Source organism: Pezoporus flaviventris, unplaced genomic scaffold (assembly GCF_033815535.1).
Source record: "Pezoporus flaviventris isolate CSIRO_AGI_PZ_B2104156 unplaced genomic scaffold, CSIRO_AGI_Pfla_v1 ptg000025l, whole genome shotgun sequence".
Taxonomy (NCBI): Eukaryota; Metazoa; Chordata; class Aves; order Psittaciformes; family Psittacidae; genus Pezoporus; species Pezoporus flaviventris.
The window spans coordinates 17,424,617-17,449,487 of record NW_026892573.1 but is presented as its reverse complement, the minus strand read 5'-3'; the positions used below and the strand labels follow the sequence as shown (position 1 = coordinate 17,449,487).

At 37.7% G+C, this 24,871-nt stretch overlaps 1 protein-coding gene across 2 annotated transcripts in view; it reads right to left on the bottom strand.

Annotated features, from left to right (window-relative positions):
- The window catches only part of MICU2 (mitochondrial calcium uptake 2), a 143,263-nt gene that overhangs the window by 18,333 nt on the left and 100,059 nt on the right, over positions 1 to 24,871 (bottom strand). For both annotated transcript variants that reach the window (XM_061457666.1, XM_061457667.1), the window contains exons 3-7: positions 19,456 to 19,487; positions 19,268 to 19,343; positions 14,588 to 14,635; positions 10,389 to 10,471; positions 5,961 to 6,023 (exon numbers count right to left, since the gene is read on the bottom strand). In XM_061457666.1, the coding sequence (XP_061313650.1) occupies positions 5,961 to 6,023; positions 10,389 to 10,471; positions 14,588 to 14,635; positions 19,268 to 19,343; positions 19,456 to 19,487 (302 nt within the window). The remainder of the gene's footprint in view (positions 1 to 5,960; positions 6,024 to 10,388; positions 10,472 to 14,587; positions 14,636 to 19,267; positions 19,344 to 19,455; positions 19,488 to 24,871) is intronic.

Sequence of the window (24,871 nt, the reverse complement as noted above, 5' to 3'; positions counted from 1 at the left end):
CTACCTAATCCTGTAGCTCCCCACTGAGCTTTTGACATCCAGGACCTGATACTGCAGCAAGTAGCAACACGTGCCACTAAGAAAAAACTTACCGTACAGTGAGACGGGATTTTTGGAATAATGTACCTAACTGATTTTTAAAACTCGTCTGAAATGTTAATAGACTTACTGTCTCTAGATTCTCACCATCCCTCCTTGCAGGATTTGCCTGCGGCATGACTGAAAACCATTCATCATGATTAAAATCTGTAATAAGTTCCTTGTTCTCTTACTTGCTTCCCGGGAGATGGTATTTGCTGTGCAATATCTTGTTTCAATAGAAATTGTAAAAATAATGCATTTTTTGGATTTTTTGTTGTTGTTAAGATAGAAGGGGAGTGAATAAATGAAGAACAGGGGCAGAAAACAGAGGAGGGTCAAGGAGACCAACACCTTAGTTTCTGTCTGCTAGTGATGTCCCAAATCTTTCCAAAGGTAAGACTAAATATTTGGAAATTTTTCTGAGTCCATTTCTCTGAAATGCACTTTGTTGTTTAGCTGCTAGGTCAGTCAGTGCATCATGCCAGGCTTCTATAATTGAAGGCAATACAGGCTTCAATCCAAGCAGTCTAGCCTCAAACAGTGAAAGAGCATCAAGCTTTCTGCCATTTTGAGAGCCTCCAAGATGTTGGGCTATTCCTACAGCGCATTTCTCGGATGAAGGTTTAAAAGATGTACCCATTATGACATTAATCCTACCAGGTATAGCCAGTCAAAAGAACTGTAAAAAGTCAAGCTAGTGGTATGAGGAGATCCAGATCTCAAAGGCAGTGTTTTTTGGCAAAGCCCAGACAGTCTTATGCAGGCCCCAGATCGAAACAATTTACCATTTTACAATGAATTGGCTTTAATCATGCAAGTGATTAAATTTGCACTAAAGTTTTTAATGTTTTGCAAGGCACTTTCTTACTAGGTAGGATTCAGGAATACATCAACTCTGATACAGAAGGGCTAATGTGCATAATATTTTTCTACAGAGGGTATAGCAGACACTATCCGAGAAGTCCCGTGGTGTATTTTCTAAACTAAACAGCCTATATTCAGCATTCAACAACATGCATAATTCCCATTACCAGGGATTAGTTGTTTTTTAATAACAACTAATGCCATGGAATTGCTATGCTGTTCCATTAGTGCCTTTAGCAATGAAGAAAATGTGACTTCCTGGACCTTCCCAGCTTTCAGTGCATCACCCACAGTTTTGCACCAATTCATAAGGAAGTACAGAATAACAAGTTTCCAGCCAAATGGGCTAAGGCTAATTTGGGAGCAGATGCTGCAGGAGATACTTTATGCCAAAAAGAGGAAGAGGCTGAAACTAGTCTTGTCGCCAGCAGGCTGACTGCATCATGCAGTCAGGGAATGGGCACTGTTGCACTGCGAAGCCTGAGACTGCCTGACCTATGCACCACTGGTGCTGGGTAAAGCAGCTTCCACACACAATTGGGGAGAGCTCCTCTCAAGAATTCAGGCCCTGCCTTCCTGTCATGTCATACTTTATAAATATTGATTTCCCCCCAAAATAGGGCATCTATAACAAGGACCCCCCTCAGGAGGTGCGTTCTTTGAAGGACACTCTTTTGGTTAAAGTGGACTTGGCCCCAAAGGCCACACACGCCCATCCTCAGCATGTGTAAACCTCCTTGCTCTGGGTACTAAAACTGACTTGTGGACTGTGACCAGTTCCCCCATGTGGCTGTCTGAACACAACTCCAGGCAGTCCACTTTCAGGCTGGCATCCCAAGTTTCAGTAATCCCAAAATGCCAAATGAGTAAGATTACATGCACCATTTCCAGTTTATTCCAATTCATTTTACAAGCCTTCAGAGATTAATGACCAGATTCTTTCTGTTTTGATTTAAAGAGTAAAGCTGTTAGTGCGAGGCCCAAATCACGTGTCTTCCCTGGCCTTTCAGGAGCCCACACTGTTATCTGGCTTCTCTATATGATTCAAAGTGCTTTAGACCAGGTTAAGTACCAGAGATTAAAGCAGTAGCCTTGCCGCACACATCTGTGCAACAGAAAGCAACTGTGACCAGAGTGGACTTCCAGATTAATTCCTTGTGGGAGAAACTTCTGATATCCAAGCCAAATTCAATGTACTTGCAGAATAGGTATCTAAAAAGATGTCAGAAAGCATGCTTGTCTCTCTTGAGGTTATAATATCATCAGATCACATAGAAAAATAATTTCCTTGTCTGTGAGGTAAACAGCGACCCTGCAGTTTTTTAATAGCCTAGTATTTTGATACCACAAGACTTGATTCTTTATGGGGTTCACATGGTTGGAGAACTTTGAGGCATGTAGGAATACTGCACTGCTCCTTGGTTTAACATAACTAGAAAGCTCTTCAATGAAATTCAATGTTAATCTGCTGATATGAAACACACATTTATGTCGTAGAAGACAGGTTAAGAAAAAAATGCGCATTCCATTTGAACTGAGAGGTGACAAGATTAATGACACACTCTTTTGGGGAGGGATATTAATTTTGGTCTTGGATCAGATTCTTGCAAAATCTGATGTGCTGCACCCTGACACAGAGCGCACTGGAAGAGTATAGCTCTCAACCACCATATTCCTCCATTCAGTTCAGGCAGTCTTTAGTTACTCTGAGCCCAGGGCTTTGCAGACTGTGAAGCTATAGGTAGAAAATTTTAAACTGTTTAGAAATTCTAGGGGTCAGTGGACAGCTTACAATGGCCTGCACAATCCCTGTGGCTGACAAGATGCATCACAATGCTGCACTGTCTGAAGGTCCAAGTGTAAAACCTTGTGCTGACCAGCTAAGTTGTGAGTCTAAAACTATACTGCTTATAGTCAGACAAAATCTGAGTTCAAAAGCTTTCAGTTTAAAAGAGATTAATAGCTGTGTCCCCAAGTACTAGTTAAATGATTAAAAAAACCCATGTAAATGAGATACTTCATATGAAAATGTGCTCATTCTGGAATCTAGAAGCATATGTTTACCCATTTGGAAATGAGACGATGCATGTATTATTTCCCAACATGAATTCCATTTCAAGAACAAATACAGAACATTTTGTATTGTCATTCCTTTCCTAACAATAGCTAAAATTAATTTCTAAAGTTTAGTCATTACACAAGGCATATTAAATTAGAGGTACTCACACTACTCGATAACTCATCACTCTAAATTTAAAGTCCCTGATCTGGACAGCTGGGCTGCGCAGTAGATACCTGCAACCATTACCATTATTTTCATTATCAGAATACTAATGCACTTAACATTATTAGAGTGCCCTTTCAAGGAACTCAGGTCAGTAACAAACGCAACTGGTGTTGTTCACTGGGCAACACCTTTTTCAGAATACACCCAACTTTTCTAGCTTGTTCACTTTCCTCTACACCACTTCCAGGCAAGGAATTTGCCTCTCCTCTTCCGAGAAGCATGGTCAAATGCTCAGCTGGGTGTCTCATATGAAGCAGAATAGTTCTGCTAGGAAGCCAGACGCTGCATTTACTTTGAGGAATGAGGAATGCATTTCCTTTCCTATGAGGAAAAGGGGTGAGGCGAGATAGTCATTGCATCTGTTGATTTCTGCACCATTTTCTCCAGTCTATCTAGAAAGAACCAAGTTGCCAGTCTTGCAATTCTGCCTGCATCTCTCCTTCACTGTCTGCATGCCTGTGCTATGAGTAAATCAGATTGCCTGCTCTGCAAAAGTCAGCAAGGAACTTTCCAAAAGACTGGGCCAGTTAAGGCAGGACAGATTTTTTCTGTTTTCTCTTCCAGCAACAATTATAATACTGGAAAAAGAAAATCCCTCAACTGAAATATACTTACTTGGATAACCAAGTCCACTGCAATCCAATGCAAGGGCCATTACTAGGTGGTGAAATTTTCAATTTTAGATGTGTCTCAGTAAAAGGGGCAGAAATACAAGCACCCTGGGAGCACATCTAACTGCTTTTTCTTTTCCTTGAGATATAATATCTCAATGAGTATTAAGTAAAAGAATGACTGGGACCTCCACCTACACACTGTACAGGGAACACACCTGGATATACCTGCCAGTTAAATGAAGTTGCAGACTACCATTTAAATCTTATTTTCATAAGTCAGTGACATTTCCCATCTGGTATCACAAACTGCGATCACTTTGAAAAACCAGCAAACTCATATGCACATTGTGAAAGTGCTGTGGAAATAAGGAGTTACCCCAAACATCAAACTTCTGTTGCTGTATCTCAGCTTTCAAAGAACATAGCCAATTTAAACCCTATGTTTTTATGCTTTATCTGCTTTGCTTGAAAGTAATACTATAGTTATTATAATGCCAAAATTACTAAAAATAACGGGTAAAACCATATGCACTGACTATATCCTATAGTCAGATTCACTGCTTATAATCGGCTTCTTTTGTGAGACACTGAGACAGTAAAGAAAATAAAATTTAGAAGAAAAGCAATAATTTGGATTTTGCAAAGTACAAATATGGAAACCCAAGAATTTCAAGACAGCTGTATTCCCTGAAGCTATTTAATTCTTCTTTTCAACATACTATAATTCCATTTATAATTTGCTAATAAATTGTATTTTATTTTTTTGCTTACAATAACTTCAGATTTTTCTCAATGGAGAATTCTGAAGGCAAAATTTAAAGCAAGGCAGAAAACAAAATAGAGACATTCTAACTCAGGTATTTAATTAGCTTCCGATAAGCTTATGTGTTTATAACTAAGTCTGTCAAACTGTATCAAAAGTTCCTCTGGAAATTTTATACTATAGCTGTGCATTCATGCAGAATAAAGATCCTTTTTCTTTCACTGTCATGGCAGTTAAGTCTCAATTGAAATAGGTTTTGAGGAGTAGACAACCCTATTAATCCTAGCGATTTTAATCTGGTGACTGATGAAAAGATTCAAGAAAGGGGATGGTTGTTAGTCAGTCAAACAATTTTTAACTGAACTCTGGACACATATTCAGGGAACAAAACCATTATGCATCAGGAGAAAGTTTTGTTAATGCCTAGTAAATATTAAAGGCATTAGAATAGTGCCACTTCCATTTTTTCTCCCCAGGCAGGTGAAAAAGCAAAGAACATGAACTGAACCAACTCTTCACAGACTGCTGATGCACCATAGGTTTATAAAGTAGAGTCCTATATAAATTCCTTACTGAACACTACCAACATGTGCAGTCACTGCCTCAATGCCTAATTTTTCAGAGTTCCTCATCTCTGTGCTGACTACAGACTGATGAAGAGATGGGAAATGGCAAAGACCCTATCTGTGAAGAAGGCAGGTTGCAGTGCCAGGATTCAGGGGAAAACAGCCAAAAGAGAGCAGGTAACCCTAACCCTGCCCCTTTCACTGATGAGATATATTTGCTATTGCTAATGGTCTTCAATTCAGTGAAACTTCTAACCTAGCTGGAAGATCATTCTCTAATATTGTTTCTTCTGGGCTGCATCTACAACATTTCCTTTCTGGAAGCAGACCTACCTAAAGTAATCCTTCCCTTTGTCACCTCAATGACATAATTACATTTCAGACCAACTCAGAATAAGCTGATATTACTGCAACAGCAGCACTTAGGTAAGTTTAAGGTATCAATTTCTATTTGGAAAATCATATTTTCTTATCTGGCAATACAGAGTTTTTTTCTCAGTTCTTCATAAACAGAAGAAAGCAGATACTTACAGAAACTAAATAATGGAGTGGAGGATTGCTACACAGTAATGAAATACATTAATTGCATACATTTCATCAGGAGATTCAGAAGTGACGAACGTTTTTTTTCCCAGTTAGAAAGCAGCTGACTAATCATGCACTTTCATTTAATTAAAGCACTAATCCTGATGCTTATATGCTTACCTAAAAACTGAAAAAAATAACAAAGTTCATGGGAAATACGACAATGCCTGTGTAAAGAAAAATGTATCTCTATTTCATACCTGAAATATTGTCTCATCTCCAGCTGTTTTCAAATCATCTTCCTTCCCAATGATTCTCTGTAGCTGTATTTGTTAAAACATGAAAAAAACCCAACCACAGGAAAATTACAAATTTGGTCTTATACATCTCTCCTTTATCAGAAATTTGCATTAATTTCACCTTTTCTTAATTACAAGGTCATTATGCAAGGTTCATGACAAAATATTTGCATAGTTAAGGATGTTTTCCTATTCAGACACACTTTCTCCTAGGTATGTCTGTGGTTAATAAAACCAAGCAGAGCATATGAACATAACTCTTGTAGCCCACCACTCACTCTTTTTAGAGGATACTTTCTTGCACTAAAAGCCCTTTGATCACTCCATAAGATTTTGAAACTCACGGGTGTAACATAAAGGGTCATTTCAGAAATAAAAATTATCCTGTGATTTTTATGCTGTCCTCCTAGACAGCTTTACATAGTCTTGCTACAGACATGATCTTCTGGACATGAAAAACATACCTGTTCAATTCAGGTACAACTAACAACAAAGAATAATTTAATTACATAAGAAATGTATTTTCAGAACTGTCATTATTCAGAATGTGGTTTGGGTTTTCCCTCCACCCCATAAATAAATGAATTTTGAATGCTGGCTAAGTACTGAAATGGCTCTGTCCCAAGTAGAGCTTAAAGGTAATATAAAAAGTGCATTAATTTGCAGAACCTCAAGTATAACCCAGCTGAAAGGCTTCTTCTAATGTATTTTAGCTTGAGAGGTCAACACTGCCCCAAGAATGAGTGATTCAAAACAGCACAAGGTACACCTACCTTTCACAGACCTTTTCATAAATCCTCAAAAGGACAGCAAAAATGAAAAAACAAGGGACTTACTACATTTCAGGTATAGATATGGACATATGACAATCACTCTGGATTTGGAGACTTTAGGAAAGATGCTTTTAAAGCTCAGGGTTTTCAAAGCTTCTGGTTTGCTTCTCAAACATTTCTGAGTGATTCCTCACTTTGCCAATTAAAACTGGGGAAAAATAATCCATGACCAAATTTGCATAGGCATCATTCTGTGGGGTTTTCAAATCTCTCCTTAGGGCCTCTTTTTTGTTTTAATGCTGTTTAGAGAAGCAAGATGGGCTTGTAAAGCAGTAAGCAGGACAAAACCCACCAACAGTTCATGTTGCTAAAGATCTTCCCTTGGCCTTCAAATTTTGACTACTTCACCTGTTCTGTTTTTTTCGTAAGCCTCAGATTTTGAGTTCCTCAGGACAGCTACTTTCTATTATTATTTTTGAATGTGCCTGGACCGTATTTATCAAATACTGTAAAAAAGACAAGTAAACAGTATTAGTTCTTCCAAGTTTCTCCAAATTTTTTTTATTTTTGATCACTCAGAGAAGAATGTACTAGTATATTAAAAGCATTATGATTTCCCTCACAGCAAAATATCAATATAGAACACTGGATAAAACCACAAGTGCTTTATAGAAATATTACATTTTTTCTTACCTGGAAAATCCATCTTTTACTCACACACAAGAAACGCAACTGCAAATACTTTCCCAACAAGAGAAAATATGCCTTTTTTTTTTTTTTCAGTTCTGGATTTTATTTTTAAAGGACTCTTAAAAAATCTGCAGAGACTACTAAAGAGCACAGACACATGGTATCATTCTTCTTCACAAGTGTTCTGGAAGATTTAGTTTATTGTTTTCTTACATAGTATATAAATCCTTATAGAACTTGATACTATTTCCAGTAGTTTGCAGGTTTTTGCCGGCACAGTGCAGCAACAGGGAGAATAATTCTGCCCTTGAGAAATGGACTTGTATACAACTGTTCTATGTAACATTTATCTGTATTTAATATTTATATCTGTTCATCACTCAAGATACTAATGGCTAATTTGGCTAATACAAAGATAATGAGACCTATTATGCATAACTGATGCCTCTTTGCTAATGACATATTAAGAAGCAATCTTTTCTGCAGAAGACAAGAGCTGTCAGAAAGGCTGTGTCATTCTTAAAAAAAAAAAAAAAGGTGATTTTACATCTTCCAGTTGTCTGAGGGGGATTAGTGCTTGCAAATGCTCTACGACCGCAAGAGCTATTCTGTACCAAACCACCACAGCTGCTGGCAGTGGCAGGTGCTGGTTCATTCAGCCCTAGATGAACCTCTGCAAGTTTTTTGTGGTAACTACTGCCCAGGACAAGTGTATAAAGAGTCTACAAAGTTTAAATCACACAGCTCTTATATGTGACAACAGCGTTACCCTAACTCCATACCCAATAGTTTTGAATATATATATATTTTATATATATATTAAAAAAATAGTTAAGATATATTTTCCTGAGATGCCAACTGGGATAAGATAAATGACAGATTATCCAAACAACCTATTAACTTGTTAGATATACAGCAGCATCCTATGATGCGTACATAACTAGCGTATAGAGAGGTTAACGCACATACATTTTTCCAAGTTAGAATCATAGAATAGTTAGAGCTGGAAAGGACCTTAAGATCATCTAGTCCCAACCCCCCTGCCATGGGCAGGGACACCACACAATAAACCATGTCACCCAAGTCTCCATTCAACCTGGCCGTTCTTATGTTCCAAAAATTCTGTTTTTAAACCTAACCTATAAAAATCAAGTTTTACTTTAAAATAGTCACTATTTATAAATGTTAAGTATACAGTCATGTAAGAAAACTCATCTTTTAACCAGCCTGCATCCTGTGGGACTTCTCTGATGATTCTTATAAGTTGACAAAGCAATTTATAAGTTTTTTTTACTGCCCTATATTAATCAATACAGCCCATAAAGGAAAAGCAAAGTAACAATCTATCTAACTAGAATAATCTTAATTTAATTTGATTGCCTCTATGGAAATGAAATTATTTTTAATGATTTGTATAATGTTTTCACCTCTAGCTTTGATGACTAAATGTTGTTCATACTGGCTTATTCAATTAGAGTTACATGAAATGGGTAATGTATATTAAATATATGACATACTGTACACCTCCCCAAGAGAGCTGTGCTGTATTTCTGCAAGAGTCTCCTTATTTACTTAACTGACACAGTACAGTTTAAAGGAAGTACTGCTAGCATGGCATTGTGGTGCAGAGGCACCACAGGCTGAATACATTCACTTGTGTTCATGAACTTACTTTCCCCGGTAATGTTTTGTATATGAACAATACATCCATAACAGTGATCAGGGCACAGCTACTCTGATAACAATTCACTAGGACTGTACCAGGTTTAGCAGGTTAAAAATAATGGCTTTGGCTAGAATTTGATTTCTTTCAATCATCAGAATAGTTAACATTTAAACAGAGAAAATTCTTCCAGCTGAAAAGATTTTGTGCAGCAACAAATGAGGGCAAGGTATCTGCAGGCTCAGTTAGCGGCTTCTGGGAACACTGTCTTGGGAAATAGTCTATTTTCAAGTAGTACTACTATGCCTGAAAGCATTTTTACAATATTTTAAAATATTGTAAAATCGATTGTAATCTTGCTAAAAGACAATTCACTAAAAAACGGCTAGCAGTGCAAAACATGCTAACAGCAACTGTATCATTTATTCACTGTTTAAGGTTATGAAAGTACACTTAAATTCTTGGTAATTTCTCTATCAGTTGGTGCATCTTTAGTTTAGATTCTATGGTTCTCCAGAGTTGTTGCATTAGTGATCATCTTTAACTTTATCCTAGTGAAAGAAAATAATTTGTTTTCTAGTAGCCATTTCAGCTTCTAATAAAATTGTCTCTCTAGTCACCCCCAACATGAATGGAGGATCTGAATTAAGCGGAGGGAGTCTATTAGAAATTACATTTGTTAATTTTGCATTTGACTTTTGACAAGAAGTATTTAATTAACGCTCTCCTGTTAAATACTTTAAAGTTGAATAAGCTATATCATTAACCCTATTCTTCTTTAACACATCAGAACAAGATTTTCATTTTTTTTTAAGCATCTGACTTTCTGCCCTATATTTTACACAAAATATGGTAAAAACTGCTGTTACTCTCCAAAGTATGAACGGGTAAAAAACCTGTTTAACAGCAAACAATAAGAACCAAGAGAGGATGGTAAATTAAAAAAAAAATATAAAATAATCAAAATAGTTAGAAAATAAAAGACTTTTCCAGTTGATTATTCATATTCCCATATTAATCATGGGATTAATTGGTGTACACCAACTGCTACTTCCCCAATAACAAAGTTTTAGATAAAAGTCAAAGGTAACATTTATAAAAGTGGATTCAAGTATGATAAGTACTTCAGCAATGCTTTAGCATGTGCTTCTATCCTATACAGTATTTTTGTAGGTATGTGATCATAGATTGAACTGAAAAATAGGCTTGAAGATTTCATTGAATCTTCATTTATAAAATTCATATGCATATGAACACACATACCTTAAAGAATTCTTTCTTTTCAACTTGTTCATTGCCATCTGTATCCAACATTTTAAAGGCAATCTGAAATCCAGTCTGGGGTTCTGCAATAAATTGCAAAAGAACTTTACTGTAAATACACACACACTCACTCTTACACTAGTACTTAAATATTTGATGCAAAAGGAATACGGCCTCCATTGCTTTGCATGTATATGAAATTTTTAGTAAACCGTATGTACCTCCTCTGAGATAACCAAACTTCTTTGAGCACCTTTTTGCTACCCTTTCAAGGGATAATTAATGCAATGGCAAAGCAAGAAATGCCAGCAGTGCCTAAGTGCAACCATAAATGTTCATCTGATCCCAACAACTGTAAAAATGTCGTATGTCCTATCCTGGTCTTAGATATCTCCTATAGATGTCTCCTTAATCCCACATCACTTCTGAAGTTGAGCTCTGCTTTGTTTATTGGAGCTCGTTTTCAGGTGAGAAGACTGGAAAGTGCTTTGAGAAACCAGTAATTATTCCCAAACTGCCTGAAAGAGCTAGTGTACCCCTCAGGTAGTTCTTGCATGCATTACTGTATGCCAGTATCTGCGGTCTTTCCTAGTCTTCCCCAGCAAACAGACCAATTCTGTAATCGTGGCCAGCTCTCTCAGCTCCTGCTCCTGCTGTGTTAGCCCCAGGCCTTTTTTTCCTTCCCTTCACCTTCCTCCCTAAATGTACTCAAATGTTACTGAGATGTAATAAACCACTCTTTCTGGCCTTTTTGGACAAAAGCATGTTTTGTATGACTCCCATCAAGCTGAATTTTTTCCAGGAATTTTATACAATTTTACCCTGCATTTCCTTCACCAAATGGATGTTTCTTTTCAACACAAAAATGCAATGAGTTTTGAGTCCTGAAGGCACTATAAAAACACAGTGTGTTTTGAGCTCCTTCCCACAATTTCCTGATCTTGCTTTGCTTACAGGAGGTGAACTCACTCATTAGCCAGCCCACACAGGAACAGCATGCTGCTGAAATATAGTTACAGTTCACTACAGTAGCAAGCACTTTAAACAGTAATTTCTGGTAGCAGGTGAATTAATTCCACAACCCAGTCAAGTCAAGCATTAATATGAAAGCCACAGACTTATTGTCGCTAGAATATATTCGTGTTTCCAAGAATAATGTTGGACTCATGAGGGCAGTGAAGCAGTATCTCTAAAAAGCTCTAATGCCTTTGCAGTTTTTCTTTTGGAAATATTTTCTTCCAGCTCCATCCTGTAAAGTTGTAAGTCTTGTTTTTTTTTTTTTTAAGGGAATCTTTCTGCAGAGGAAACAACTTAAAGAGATATCCCATTCCTTTTAAGTGATAACAAGTTGGTTAAAGTAAATAGTACTTTTTCATTTTAGATGTAACTACATCTTCATCAGACAACTAAAGCTCTCTGTGGAGCAACCCTGTGATGCAGGGATATTTTATAAATACCCTTGCAATCTGCAGAGCAGATCTCTTCCCTGACAACTGGGTTGTAATACTCAAAACTGGTTTCCTTTCCATGGAAATGCCACATGCTAAATTTGCATTACTAGTGCAAAAGCAAGACAAGCATATCCTATAGCATATTTAGAGAATAAAAGTAATTGATGTATTTAATAGTAATTCATACCATCTGTGTTGCAATTTTCAGATAAGAGAGCTGTTACTGAAAATACAGGACCTAAAGCTGCTTTTACTGTTCAGAGATGACATACTTATCTGACATGATGTAACCCCAAAGGTATGCACTTGAAAAATAAGTATAGTTTAAAGACCACCTCAGATATATTTGTATTTAATTAGAATCAGGCAAAATTCCAAAATCTGAACAGAAGAGCATCTTGACTGTGAGTGCAGGTTAGACTTGGGTGCTTCCCCTCCAACTATTCCTACATTGACCACTCTGTCAACTTGTGTGACCGGCTAATTGACATGAAGCTTTGAGTAAAAGAGACCAGTTCAGTTCCTGAGATCCTTCACCAGGCAGGTCTTTACCAGAAGCTCTATTAACTAATCACTGGAAATTAAATTCAGTACAGCACTGGAAGAAAAAATATAGCAGTAATACAAGGCACACAGAAAAAAGGGGATCACAGAGGGCAAAATATGACCTTTGCTGCAAAATTACATTTTCAAATTCAGAGTTACAGACAGTGCTTTTATATGACAGGCAGCACAGTCTGGAACCAGGACCCTGGAAACCTGGTGCCACTTCCCTTTTCCATATTGCTCTGTTGGTGACTTAGAAGTCACTTAAATATTAATGGCTGTTTAAAGAAATCTCAAATTAATTCTCACTAGTGAGAGAGACAGGTTGTGTAAATGGGGACTGACTGACATGGGATACTTGTTAGGCAAAGACAGAGGCACTAACACGTGTTGACATTTGCTTTCAAACTGATCTGGTATGATAACTCTCTGCATAACCAAAGCAGCAACACTGGCCACTGCATTTTTGTCCTGCATCAAAATGTGCCTTTGTTTTTGCAGTTCAATACATTCCTATGTAAATTCTGTGAAAAATAATGTTGCTTGATTGTCTGGAGAAGTGGAACAACTTGCTCTTATACTGCTTCAATTTTGTAATCGCTTCAGCCAGTAAATCAGCATGAATTTACTTTCAGCTGCCACTGATTTTTAAAGAAATAGAATCTTTGGCACCTATTACTGTAACTTTAATTAAGGTATTCTTCTGAAGTTACAATGTGGCTTCTGTGGTTGTCATTTAAAAAAAAAAAACACTTTTTTGAGTTGCAGCAAATATTTTAAAATTGACTTTCTAACTGGGCTAGGCCCAAATTATTTATGATTTAAAGAAACCACTTGAACACATGGTATAACTCATGTTTGCGTTGTGTGTAGGACTGGACAGTCACTACTGATGATAGAGTATATTTATATGTTAAATATGTTATCCTAATGCACATACCCTATTTAATATTGTGTACTGGTTGAAATACCCAAAGAAATCACCCTTCATGCCATGCAGTAGGAACTGATGCAGTTCTAAGAGATGACATAAATTGTAAAAGGGCTACCTAAACTGCACGAGAGGCGTGCACCAATGATCACCATCTGTGAAGGTTGGAAATAATCTCTCCACTCTCTGGCAACCTATGTTACTTGTTCATGTGAGAAGGTGGGTTAGTAGAATAAGGAAAATTTGTCCATTTGTGTAAGTTTTGGATCTCTCAGCCATGGAAGTGATGAGGCTCAAGCATCTACATTCTATTGCGGCAACAGCGACTTTTTCCTTCTCTCCTTTCCCCAGCCGCTGGATAGCATGAGTATGCCTGGCTTTGCCTCTTGCTTAAAATGTTCGACCTACGTAATTCAGTCAAAACAAGACTGCATGCGGACTATTACATGGACATGCATGAGAACTACTTCACTACTAGTCTATGGGTCTTACTGAGTAATGCTTATTGAACACATCTCAAACCTCAATATTTTCCAGTGTCACCTACATCTCATCAGAACAGCATTAGGAGGTGGCAAGACTGGCATAGAGTAAGTGTGGGTGAGGAAACCCAGATAATCCAAGATCACTTCTATGCACAATAAAAATGCCTGCTGTTTCTAGATAAAGCAAATACCAAACAAAAAAGTTTTTTAAAAAAGTGTCTGATAGAGAAAAAGGAAGGAGGCAAAGGAGGGGGAAGAAATACCTGCAAAATACTTGGAGAAATAGTCAAAAGGAGAAAATAAAAGGATTAAAAGCTAGAACAAAAAGACACTGCAGAATTCTGCTGTATGTATATTACCCAGTGCATTCTGAACACATGAATAGTATGCAAGAACCTTCCAGACACAATAGCTTTTTATACCACTGCATGAGCTATAATGTCCCACTGTCCAAAATGACTGAAACTACAGTGAAACAAATTATTTATCTTCCCCCACTGTTCTTCTTCCCCTTGTTATGTGGTTCTGTAACCAATGTCTCTCCTCTCTCAAAGTCACTTGGCAGACTTCCCTCATCCCATGGAGCAGGGATTAGCATGATTTTTGAAGTACTGCTAGGGACCAATGATGACACTATGCAATCAAAGTTATATCCACTTATATTAACACCTTATCATTCTACATATGATAGTTCTTTACATTTTCCTATAACACAGAAATTTAGAAAATATCAGAAAAAGTTACTGAAAAGCTGTTAGTAGCTGATAATTTACACGTAATACTTACTTGTAAGGATTGTCAGCAAAAATAGGTATTCTGCATAAGATATCAACCCTGAAATAAAAAGAGTTAAAAAATGACTTGCAAAGCCCCCAAAATACTTACAGCAAGACTTGAAAGATCATATCTTATAAAAAATATAGTTCAACATAATTTTAAATAGTTATTAAAGTAAGCCATGTTATTATTTAATAAAGTTTTTACTTGTTTTTAGTGCTCTGATGGTAAAATTCCCTATCCAGACATTCATCAATGTTCGTGTCTAACCAAGAAAGTAAGGTTTACTTGGTATTAATAAAAGGCCTACACTAAATCTTTGGATTCTCACTGAAAACATTCAATGTTATTATAAAAGGCGAATAAATTAAATGTGCTTTGTCACATTTAGTACCTGGGAGGAGAACTACTCTAACATTACCCTCAAGGATCAAAGTCCTCCATCCTTTGGCAGGCTCATGAAGGCGGAGAACAGCTTTCCTCTAATTCTCAAGGGGAACATGGCAACACGCAAAGCTGCCAAGCTGCTAGATTGTGCTGATAGTACTGCTGGGCCATGCGCCAAGAGGAGGCATCTTTTTTTTTTCCTTTTTTTCTTAAATAGGAACATGTCCTTTCTACAAAGTGAAAGTATTTTCCCCCCTTTTGAAGGAAAATTCCAGTGTTTTTGTTTGAAATACTGCCTTAAGTGAAAAGCCTGAACAAACACAAAGATGTGATAGCGTCAAAATAGAGCATACAAGCTAAAGATAGAGTGTGCATAATGAGGGTGGTTAAACAACAGAATCTGAACCATCTGCCCTGCAATAATGTTCAGAGAAAAAATGTAAAGGGCTTTTTTCTAAATCGTTTTTGAAAATAACTGAGCTACTTTTAACTTGTGAGCTAAACATTGTATAATGATGAAGCTGCTTAAAATAAGGAAGTTCAAACATGCCTATTTATGCAAAGATAAACTGTTTTTTATAATTTATATTTAGTTAATTTAAGATAAGGAATCCACTTAAGCTTCAGTGATAAACAATTTACTTCTGATGAATTACTATGCAGAACCAACAGCATTTATATTTGACCTCAGATAGTGACTTAATACTAAGTTTTAAGTACCAGAGTTTAGAAATATTAAATTACTGACTGCAAGAGTCTGAAAATCTGAGAACAACTTTTAGCTAAAGAGTAGTCTAATGCTGATCCTGTTGCCAACTCACTGTGGTTCCATATCTCAGCTTTCCTCTCCATTGAGATAGGGCTATTCAGCCTATCATCCAGCATGCATAATGTATAAATCAGCACAGTACTACAATCTTGTACAATCTTGTGGAAATAAAAAAGACTTTTTATCTCAAAGATTTAAGTTTTGCTTACAAGTTTTAGGGTTACTGCCATTGCAAGAATGTAAATCACTGTTCGCATTGCTGAAAAACTTGGAATCGTGTTCCTAGATGAAGTGTCCAGAATCTCTACAAAAAAGAAAGAACTTCTACAGTTTTGGTTGGGTGTGTTGTTTTTTTTTTTTCTGTGTGTGTGACACAGCAAAATAATGTTTAAAGGAATAATATAAATGAAGACAAGACAAGGCAGGAACTTTTCAAGTCTATATAGAAAACCTAACCCTAACCCAGTCGTGGACTGCAATAGTATCAGCACAAAGATCCCTGCCTGACACTTTTAAACAGCAAGTGCTGAAGGCCACCATCACTGTTCAAGGAGAAGTGGTAGTCTGCTTCTTGGCTGTCTTGAGATGCGCTGCACAGGGAGAGTCTAAGAAACACCTGGAAGGTGAAGACGAGCAGCTTATGTGAGATAAAACAGAACAAGGAGATCCCAGTGCTGGGATACAAAAGAAGAGATCATATACTCAAAGGAGTCATGTAAGAAAAACATATTTATCAAAGCATCTGAAAAGATATTAAGATATTAAGATGGCAGATCATGTTTGTTAAACTTGTAATAACTGAGACACAAAATGTCAGACACCTGGATAGTTTTAGCTATATGGGTACCCAAGAAACATTGTACCCTATAAATTTTGCAGAAAGACTGCAAAATTTATCTGGAGATGGTAGGATGCAAATAAAAGACCAATTTAAGGGCAACACTTACTGTCTCAAGTGAGAAGCATGATGGCTCTATTCACTCAAATTGCAGAGGGCTGGAAAGAACAGCCTTGCAAGAAATGGCTGGGTGAGTCACAGACTCTGTTTTCATCATCTTATTGTAAGCTGATTGAAAAGTTAATACAGTAAAATAGGTAAAAAAGGTAAACATAATAAAAATATGTAAAAAAAAAAAATCTTTATTGTCCTTTAAAACCCATTTCAGTGCCTTAAAGCAAATCCACAGCTTGCCTGACATTTTCTGGCAGACTGATTACACTAAAATACTTTGAGATAAGAATTTTTTAAACTTGTGTACTGATTCCCATTAAAAGTCTTATTTTGATTTTATTGTCCCTCTACTACCTGAGGTGAATAGCCAATTTACCTTATCTGTAAAGTAAATTAAATATTTTGGTAATTTTATTTTCATTCTACAGTAATCACTACAAAGTTACCCAAAAGATGCAATGCAACAAATTAAAAAACCCTCAAGTAACAAAACCAAACCGTGAAAATCATATTCATGTCCAAGTGAAATTTAAACAATTAAAGCTTCCCATACAATTGAATGACTCAGCATACTTGCAGCCAAGCATTTGCAGTTAGAATCGGCAAAATACTGTCATTTTCTAAAACTAAATGAACCCTCCCTATGCCTCCCTAGAAATCTCTACCCTCAAACTTGATAGCAAATGCTGATAGTACAATATTTTTATCACTGAATAAATCAAAAGCATACCCACAAAATATGACATGAATTTTAAAACTGCCCACTAGAAGGCAGAATTCCCTAGCATTACATTTTACGAACTGGACTGCTGAGAGTTTCCCTCTACTTGATATTTAAATAACAATTTAAAGGTAGTTAAAATAAACCCAGCTAAACAGCGGAACAAGTGTAGAGTCATTATTCTAGTACTTGTAAAAGCAGTATTAATACCTAAATAGTTACGTTTTAAAAATTTAATAATAATACATCTCAAAGTAAAAGCATCAAAGTCACTAAAGAGGCATCATGACCAAATGCTGTAAAAACTCCATGTGCTGTGGAGACATATGGATGACAGCAATGAATATTCCTGCATTGTCTCAAACTCATTCCTGACCTCTGAAGGACAGGGTATGCCAACCTAAGCAAGGGGAGATAAATGCCTTGTCCAGAATGCAAAAGACGTCAGTCTGAGCTTATCAGCAAGCCCACTTTTTGCCAAGCAGTCAGCTGGCAGAAGTACAATAAAAGGAAGCTGTGCTGATTTGCTATGTTTTCACTTTCTGTTGGCGGACTCCTGGTTTTCCCAGGCAGAATGCTTTGAGGATTTGCAGTGTCAGCCACAACAAAAAGAAAGACTCTACCAAATGAGGAATAGAGAAAAAAACACCTAAGAATTAATGACTGGGAATCCTTTATCAAAATCCTGGGAAAGCACATGATGGTTATTAATTTGAAAAGGCAGGAATAATTATTTAATATAAAATCCATCCTTCTCTAAGACAGGAAAAAAAGGTTCAACTTTGTGCAGATATGTTTCAGGGCTGCTGGGGTATGCTGGATCTTGCAAGGCACCTGGCTGAAGACCTGCCCACACTGGCAGAATGATGTAAGAAATTAACCATAAGGCCAAAGGGCAGGCAAAACACTGTAGGCTCAGTTCGAGGGCTGCTCTCTGGCACAAGATGCCAGCCATGGCCAGAGATCTGCTGTGCATGGAGAGAGCGTTGCTCATGTCTGCCAAGGAACTGCAGCAGTGCAAAGGCAGCTTTATTTTCCAGAACCATCCATGGGACAAGGGATTCAGGCTGAACTCTACCACAGAGTTTGTGAATAGACACTGTTGGTCTTTCTCATTAGTTTGGGGATTTCGGTCTTTGTTACGGTGAAATAGTTAATTACTCATTTATTTGGTTTCCTTGACCCTCGTTTGTTTTTTTTTCCCTGCAATTAATTTATGCTAATGAGGTGTTTATTTGGTGTTCTTTAGCTCCCTGTTGTTAAACAAACAACATCCCAGCTCTCAGAGTTTTCTCTTTATGTAGCCTGATATAAGGTGAAAAGGCTGGGTGAAAAGAAACAGAAGCACATCAGTGTTGTGAAGGGCAACAGAGCAGTTGAAGAATCACAGAATGGTTTGGGTGGAAAGGGACCTTAAAGATCACCTAGTTCTGACCCCCTGCCATGGGCAGGGACACCTTCCACTAGACCATGCTGCTTGAAATCAGGATACTACTTTACATAATTAGATACAAATTCCATTTTTAGTCTTAGTTTCCATGCATTTAAGTTACACAGCTAAACAGCAGCTTAGTAACACGTCTTCAAAGTCCATTTTATGCTGAAGTCATCCCTTTAGCTCTTTTCTCCAAGTGGGCTTTCTGATTTCTGTCACGACTTCCAGTATCTCAGAAGGCTTTCAATTCGCAGCCCTGTCTCTTTACTGTCTTGCATAACTGAGAGTTTTGCTAAGTAGGCAGCTACTGGCTAGATGGGAATGAAGTCTAAACCCTGAAAATGTCTTTAAAAATACATTCAATTCATACCATATAATGAGATAAAAAGCAAGATGTACTTTTCACTATGAAAAGTGCTCATTACCTTTATCACCAAGCTCTCTAAAAAAGGTCGGTCCTGGTTTAGCTTTGGTAACACATAGCAGTGCAGCATCCACCTCCTTTAAAGACACAAACAAGAAAATATAAAGCCAGTTTTCAAAGAGAAGTATTCAGCTGAGTAACAGAAAGAATGCAAGTTCTTTTGAAGAAGGAAAGGAACATTTTGCTTACCTTTTTTGTCAGTTTCTTGGCTGAGGCTTTACCTATAAAAAAAAATAATCATCATCATTCAATAACAAACTGACATTAAACTTTGATCAGGTTCTGTGGCATTTCTTCAGATTTTTATGGGAAAATGCTAAGTAATATGAAACAGAGTATTTTGCAACAGGCAGTTTGTTTCTAATTCCCACAATGATCAAGAAAGGACAACATTTAAAAACAATATGAGCAGTCTGTTTGAGTGTTCTTGCAACCTAGAAGAAACCACAGCCCACTAGTATCTATGACTGACTTTCTATTGGGATTTCACGTACTGTGATCTACAAATGTAGCACAGATTCCAAAGCAAGGTTATACTGTAGGAAACAACTGTAGCATTCAGAAAGGGACTTTCATGCTCACATAATAATCCTTCAAGTGTAGGCTGAGTATGCAAAAACTAAGAAATACTAAAAAAAGAGAAAAAAGAATGAAAATATTGATGTTTCTATTAAGCAGAAGTAAACTGAACAACTCCACCTCATGAAACAGCATGAGATGAAACCATGTAGACTCCTAAGTGCTTATCAGTAGGTTCAAGTTTACACACTCAAATAGGGGAGCCGCTGGCAGCAGGATTAAGTTATATTCCTCTCTAAATCACCCATTTGAGGAACTGCAATGTATTATCAGTGGAACGCTTCAGCTGGTTAGGAGGCCACCTCAGAAATCCTGCATTCATGGACTGGGAGGAGGCTCCATGCCTTTGCTGTTTGTCTACCCTATCATAGAATCACAGAATCATAGAATAGTTAGGGTTGGAAAGGACCTTAAGATCATCTAGTTCCAACCCCTCTGCCACGGGCAGGGACACCTCACACTAACCATGCCATGCAAGGCTCCGTCCAACCTGGCCTTGAACACCACCAGGGATGGAGCATTCACAACCTCCCTGAGCAACCCATTCCAGTGCCTCACCACCCTTAGAGTAAAGAACTTCCTCCTTATAGCGAATCTAAACTTCCCCTGTTTAAGTTTTAACCCATTACCCCTTGTCCTATCACTACAGTCCCTAATGAATAGTCCCTCTCCAGCATCCTTATAAGCCCCCTTCAGATACTGGAAGGCTGCTATGAGGTCTCCACACAGCCTTTTCTTCCTCCAGGCTGAACAGCCCCAACTTTCTCAGCCTATCTTCATATGGGAGGTGCTCCAATCCCCTGATCATCCTCGTGGCCCTCCTCTGGACTTGTTTCAACAGTTCCATGTCCTTTTTATGTTGAGGAAACCAGAACTGCACACACTGGTCTTTCTCCTCAGCACTTCCCCTCATACAGTTCTTAAAACCCTGTGTCCTTCACTCTCCCTTCCTTAATCACCAGTTCCTCTGGATTCCAGCCAACCATTCCCTTCTATTTAGTCACACTGTGCAAGCACAATCTGAGCTGCTTGCATTTGCTCTGAGGACTGGTGCCCTGCATGCAGCAGGCTCCTCTGCTCCACGCTCAGACTCCAAGGCTTACTCTGCCACATAATGGGCATCTTGCATCCGAAAGGTCACCGGTGCAGCACTGCTGTTTGGAAATAGACATGATGGAGCTGGTGGGCAGCTATCAACAAACTTTTACCAAGCATTTTCACAGGCCCGTAATTTAGCCAGCCAGAGGTGCTTTCTCAGTAAAACAGCGAATTTCCATAATGCTGGCAAAAGACAAGCCCAGCTGCAGGAGGTCTCCACTGGCAGTTTGGCTTCAGACGAGGGAAGCTGCTGAAACATCTCAACCAGCAATAGTTCCTTTTCCAGCACAGGCAAAACTGTGCCCTGGCTTCTGCTCCCCGAACTGGGAATAACAGTTTTGATGATAAATTCCTCTCCCCACCCCCAAATCAGCCTAAGGCAGACACCTGGCACATAACATTTCAATCCAAATGTTTGAGTTTGACAAAAGTTATAAGCAACTAAAATTAGGTTTTTAATACCGGAGTGTTGAGCGACCCCATCAACAGGTGTTACTAGCACCACCTGTTAACTGTGGATGAATACATTTTTGTGCAGTGCATGTATATGTATTTTCACCCATATATATATATATATATATATATATATATAAAGCTACATAGATAGATACCTTCTAGCTCAAAGGATGTATTAAATACTCTACTTTGTCTCAGTTGAGATAAAGGAAGTCAGACTAATAATGGTTTGGGAAAACAAGGAAAAATCATGACATCCAGTAAGGCTAAATCCTGAGCAGTGTGATGTAACACCAGTTTAACACTGCTCAGGACTGCAGAGCATTTTAATGAATGGCTATTTAGGTAATTAAGTGGTTCAGATCTCAGCTCTGAAATGTCGCTGTCTCTGTACAGGGTATTTCAATGTGGAATTAAGCTACAGCAGCTTTTTCAGCTCTGGGAGACCCACATAGCAGGAAGCCTTATAGGAGGAAATGAGTCAGGCTGTAAGCCTGATGAAAACATTATCTGAAATAAAAAAGGGAAAACCACTCTGTATTGAAGCCAGCCATACACTCGAATTCAGTTAACAGCAGCTCCAGTCATTCCACTCTCCTGTGGCCCCAAGAGCATCACATCTGGGACAGTACCCCCTACTGCAGCAGCATACCGGGCAGTAGCCTTTTGTCAGCATCCAGGAGGACAATGGAGACAAGCTGTACTTTGTGAGCTGGAACAGTAAAGGCATGCATAATGGATGTAAGGTAAGGAGAAAGCACTGGGAGCTACAGTTGAGACACTAGTTGGCCAAATTTGTGAGGCTCTACGGTTGAGTCCATATTTCTCTTCTTCATTTTATATTCAGCAAAGCAACTCTGAAAAACTTCAGGTACTCAGATGCAGACATATGGACTTTCTTTTCACAACTGCAACTGCCTAGAGCTCATACACAAGGTTGCGGAAGCCATCAGTATCTGCTCTCTCGCATTTAGCTGTGGCCATCCCTGAGATGACATTTAAGATATTGACATGCCAACTGACTTCTTTCAGAGCTGAAAAGACAGTAACAACAATACAGAGGTGCTCATGCTACCTTTGACTAGGGAATCTTGGCATGGGTGAAAAGACGAGTGGAGGAAAGGAAGCCTTTGCTGAGTGGCAGAAGAGGACAGTCACATCACCCCAGAATGTGGTGAGGGGCAGAACAAGGCGGGTGAGATCGGTCCCTGCTACAGCTGACTACATAAGGGGCTGCTACTACAATAAAAAAAGGAAAAAAGGCAGGAGGGAAAGAGACAAATTGAGAGATAAACAAAGGTACCTCTCTTTTCTAAGTAGTAAATACAGCAGAGTAATAAATATGGAGCCTTTTAATCATGTTCTTCTCAAATGGGCTTAAAAATCAAAATATTTTATAACCTAGTCAAATGAAAATGGCATACAGATGTCAGCATGTGCACCGGTAGACCAGGAATTTATTTTCAGAAGACTGACAACTGGAACACTAGTGTTATTTTTCATATTGCCATTTGTGTAAGGTATTGGAATAAAATCTTTTAATAATGTAATATTTCAAACTGGAGAATGAGTTGCCTCCAGTAATTATTTGACATTTTCTAAGAATTAAATCCAGTTATATTATACTGAAACTGTCAACATATAAAATCATCTGTGAAGACTTAAATCTCAGCTTTCACTTGGAAACATTAGCTACTTTTATTGTAGCACTTATGATATTCCCTGAATAATAATTTAGCTTTTGGTGCTTATTCTTTCCATTTCTTCCCAACTATTCACTTCCTAACAATGAGATCCCTTTAAACACCAACAAGGAAAGCCCTGCTAATATTGCATGCTACCACAGCAAATGTGCAGCCCTCTGAGGAACCAGGTCTTTCAAGGCCTTGTCTACAATAATTAGCAAAAGGAAGTTAACTCCTCTCACAGAAAATGTACTGCAAAGGTATGAGCAGTTTTCTTAGCCAGTTCAGACACTGAAAATGAAAAAAAGAAAAGCCTCTTCTTTCCTATCAATTAAATTTGATGCTGTCGCTACAAATATATCAGGATATAAGTCTCTCTTTGAGGAATACAGGCAATGCTTATAATTATTAGGAACTATTTCATCTAGTAAGTGAAAGATCTGTATGATGCACTTTTCTATAGTTTTATTCTTCTATCTTGATAGATTCTTACTAATAGGTAAAATTAATGTCATATTAGAGAACTCTGTAGTAGCAGCAGTCTTACTTTGGGATCAGAAAAGAAACTTGGAATTTTTATTGTTTTGAATTTGAATGAATGAGAAGAAAAACAACTTTTTTCTTTTCCTCCAGACCTGCCAAGACTGTGATGGAATTCTGGCTTGAAGGACAGTGAGTATTTTTAAGGGTCCCTATGTATTTTACAGATGCTGTCATCTAATTTTCACCACCTGTATCGGATCCATGAAACGACAATGAGGTACAGACACACCTTTCACGGACAAAAAGCCATCTTAGTTTTTTAAGTTGAATGAATACCAAGTCTACTTAGAAGTCCACAAATTCTGTGCTGTTAGCCAAGAAACTTAGCTGACAACTGTAATTATGAAAACACTGCCAAGAGCAGCTATGTTTGCCTTTATTTGCCTTTGACAAATCCAGGTATTTTGTCACATAAATTTCTTACAATAGAAGTGTTTCCATCATCTATCAGGTTTTTACATCAAGACGTAGAATGAACCTGACATCAATGTTAGGATTAACATTAGGAAGGCGCTGAATTAAACAAGTACCCACTTGCACTCAGTAACACCCATTTACATCTGTACAGCTAAGGAAAGGCTTAGATCTGACAAAGGATCTTAGAGCCAAAGAGTGAACAAAATCATTATGATCAACCATTACAAAACCAATGATCAAATACCAAAGCAAAAGTAGAGAAGTCACTACTATATGCAAGAAAACATAATTTTAAGTCTGCAAGTTGCTCTATTTTTGTAACATGAAAATTAAAATTAATTTCTGAATCAATCTTTTTCCGCAATCTTAACTTCTAATGAGAACAGTGTAAAATAGGTATCTTATCCTAGGAGGAGAACAAACCCCTAACCCTTTTATTAGCAAAGTCACTGAGATAGTTTGACCAGGACTTCTTTCTAGCTCCATTTCAGATAGACACAGTGATAAGTTAAGAAAAGAAAAAAAAAGGAAATTGTTTCCCATTTTTTTTAAAATTTTAGTGGCAATCATTGCTAACTTTGCTGTTTGAAGTCATAGTGAGGTATTAGGAAATCAATTTTTTTCATGAAAAATTAAGAATACCATTAAGTATGTCACAATTCAAACAAATTCTGATTCCACAAAATGATGAGTGAAATAAACCTTTCGTGCTGGATATGATCTCACCACACTCATAATCTGAGGATCAGGGCATTTTATAAACCCAAACCACTGTGTGCAGCTCACCCGTTCACAGCAGAGCCCGCCCTGCAGCTCTGCCTCCCATC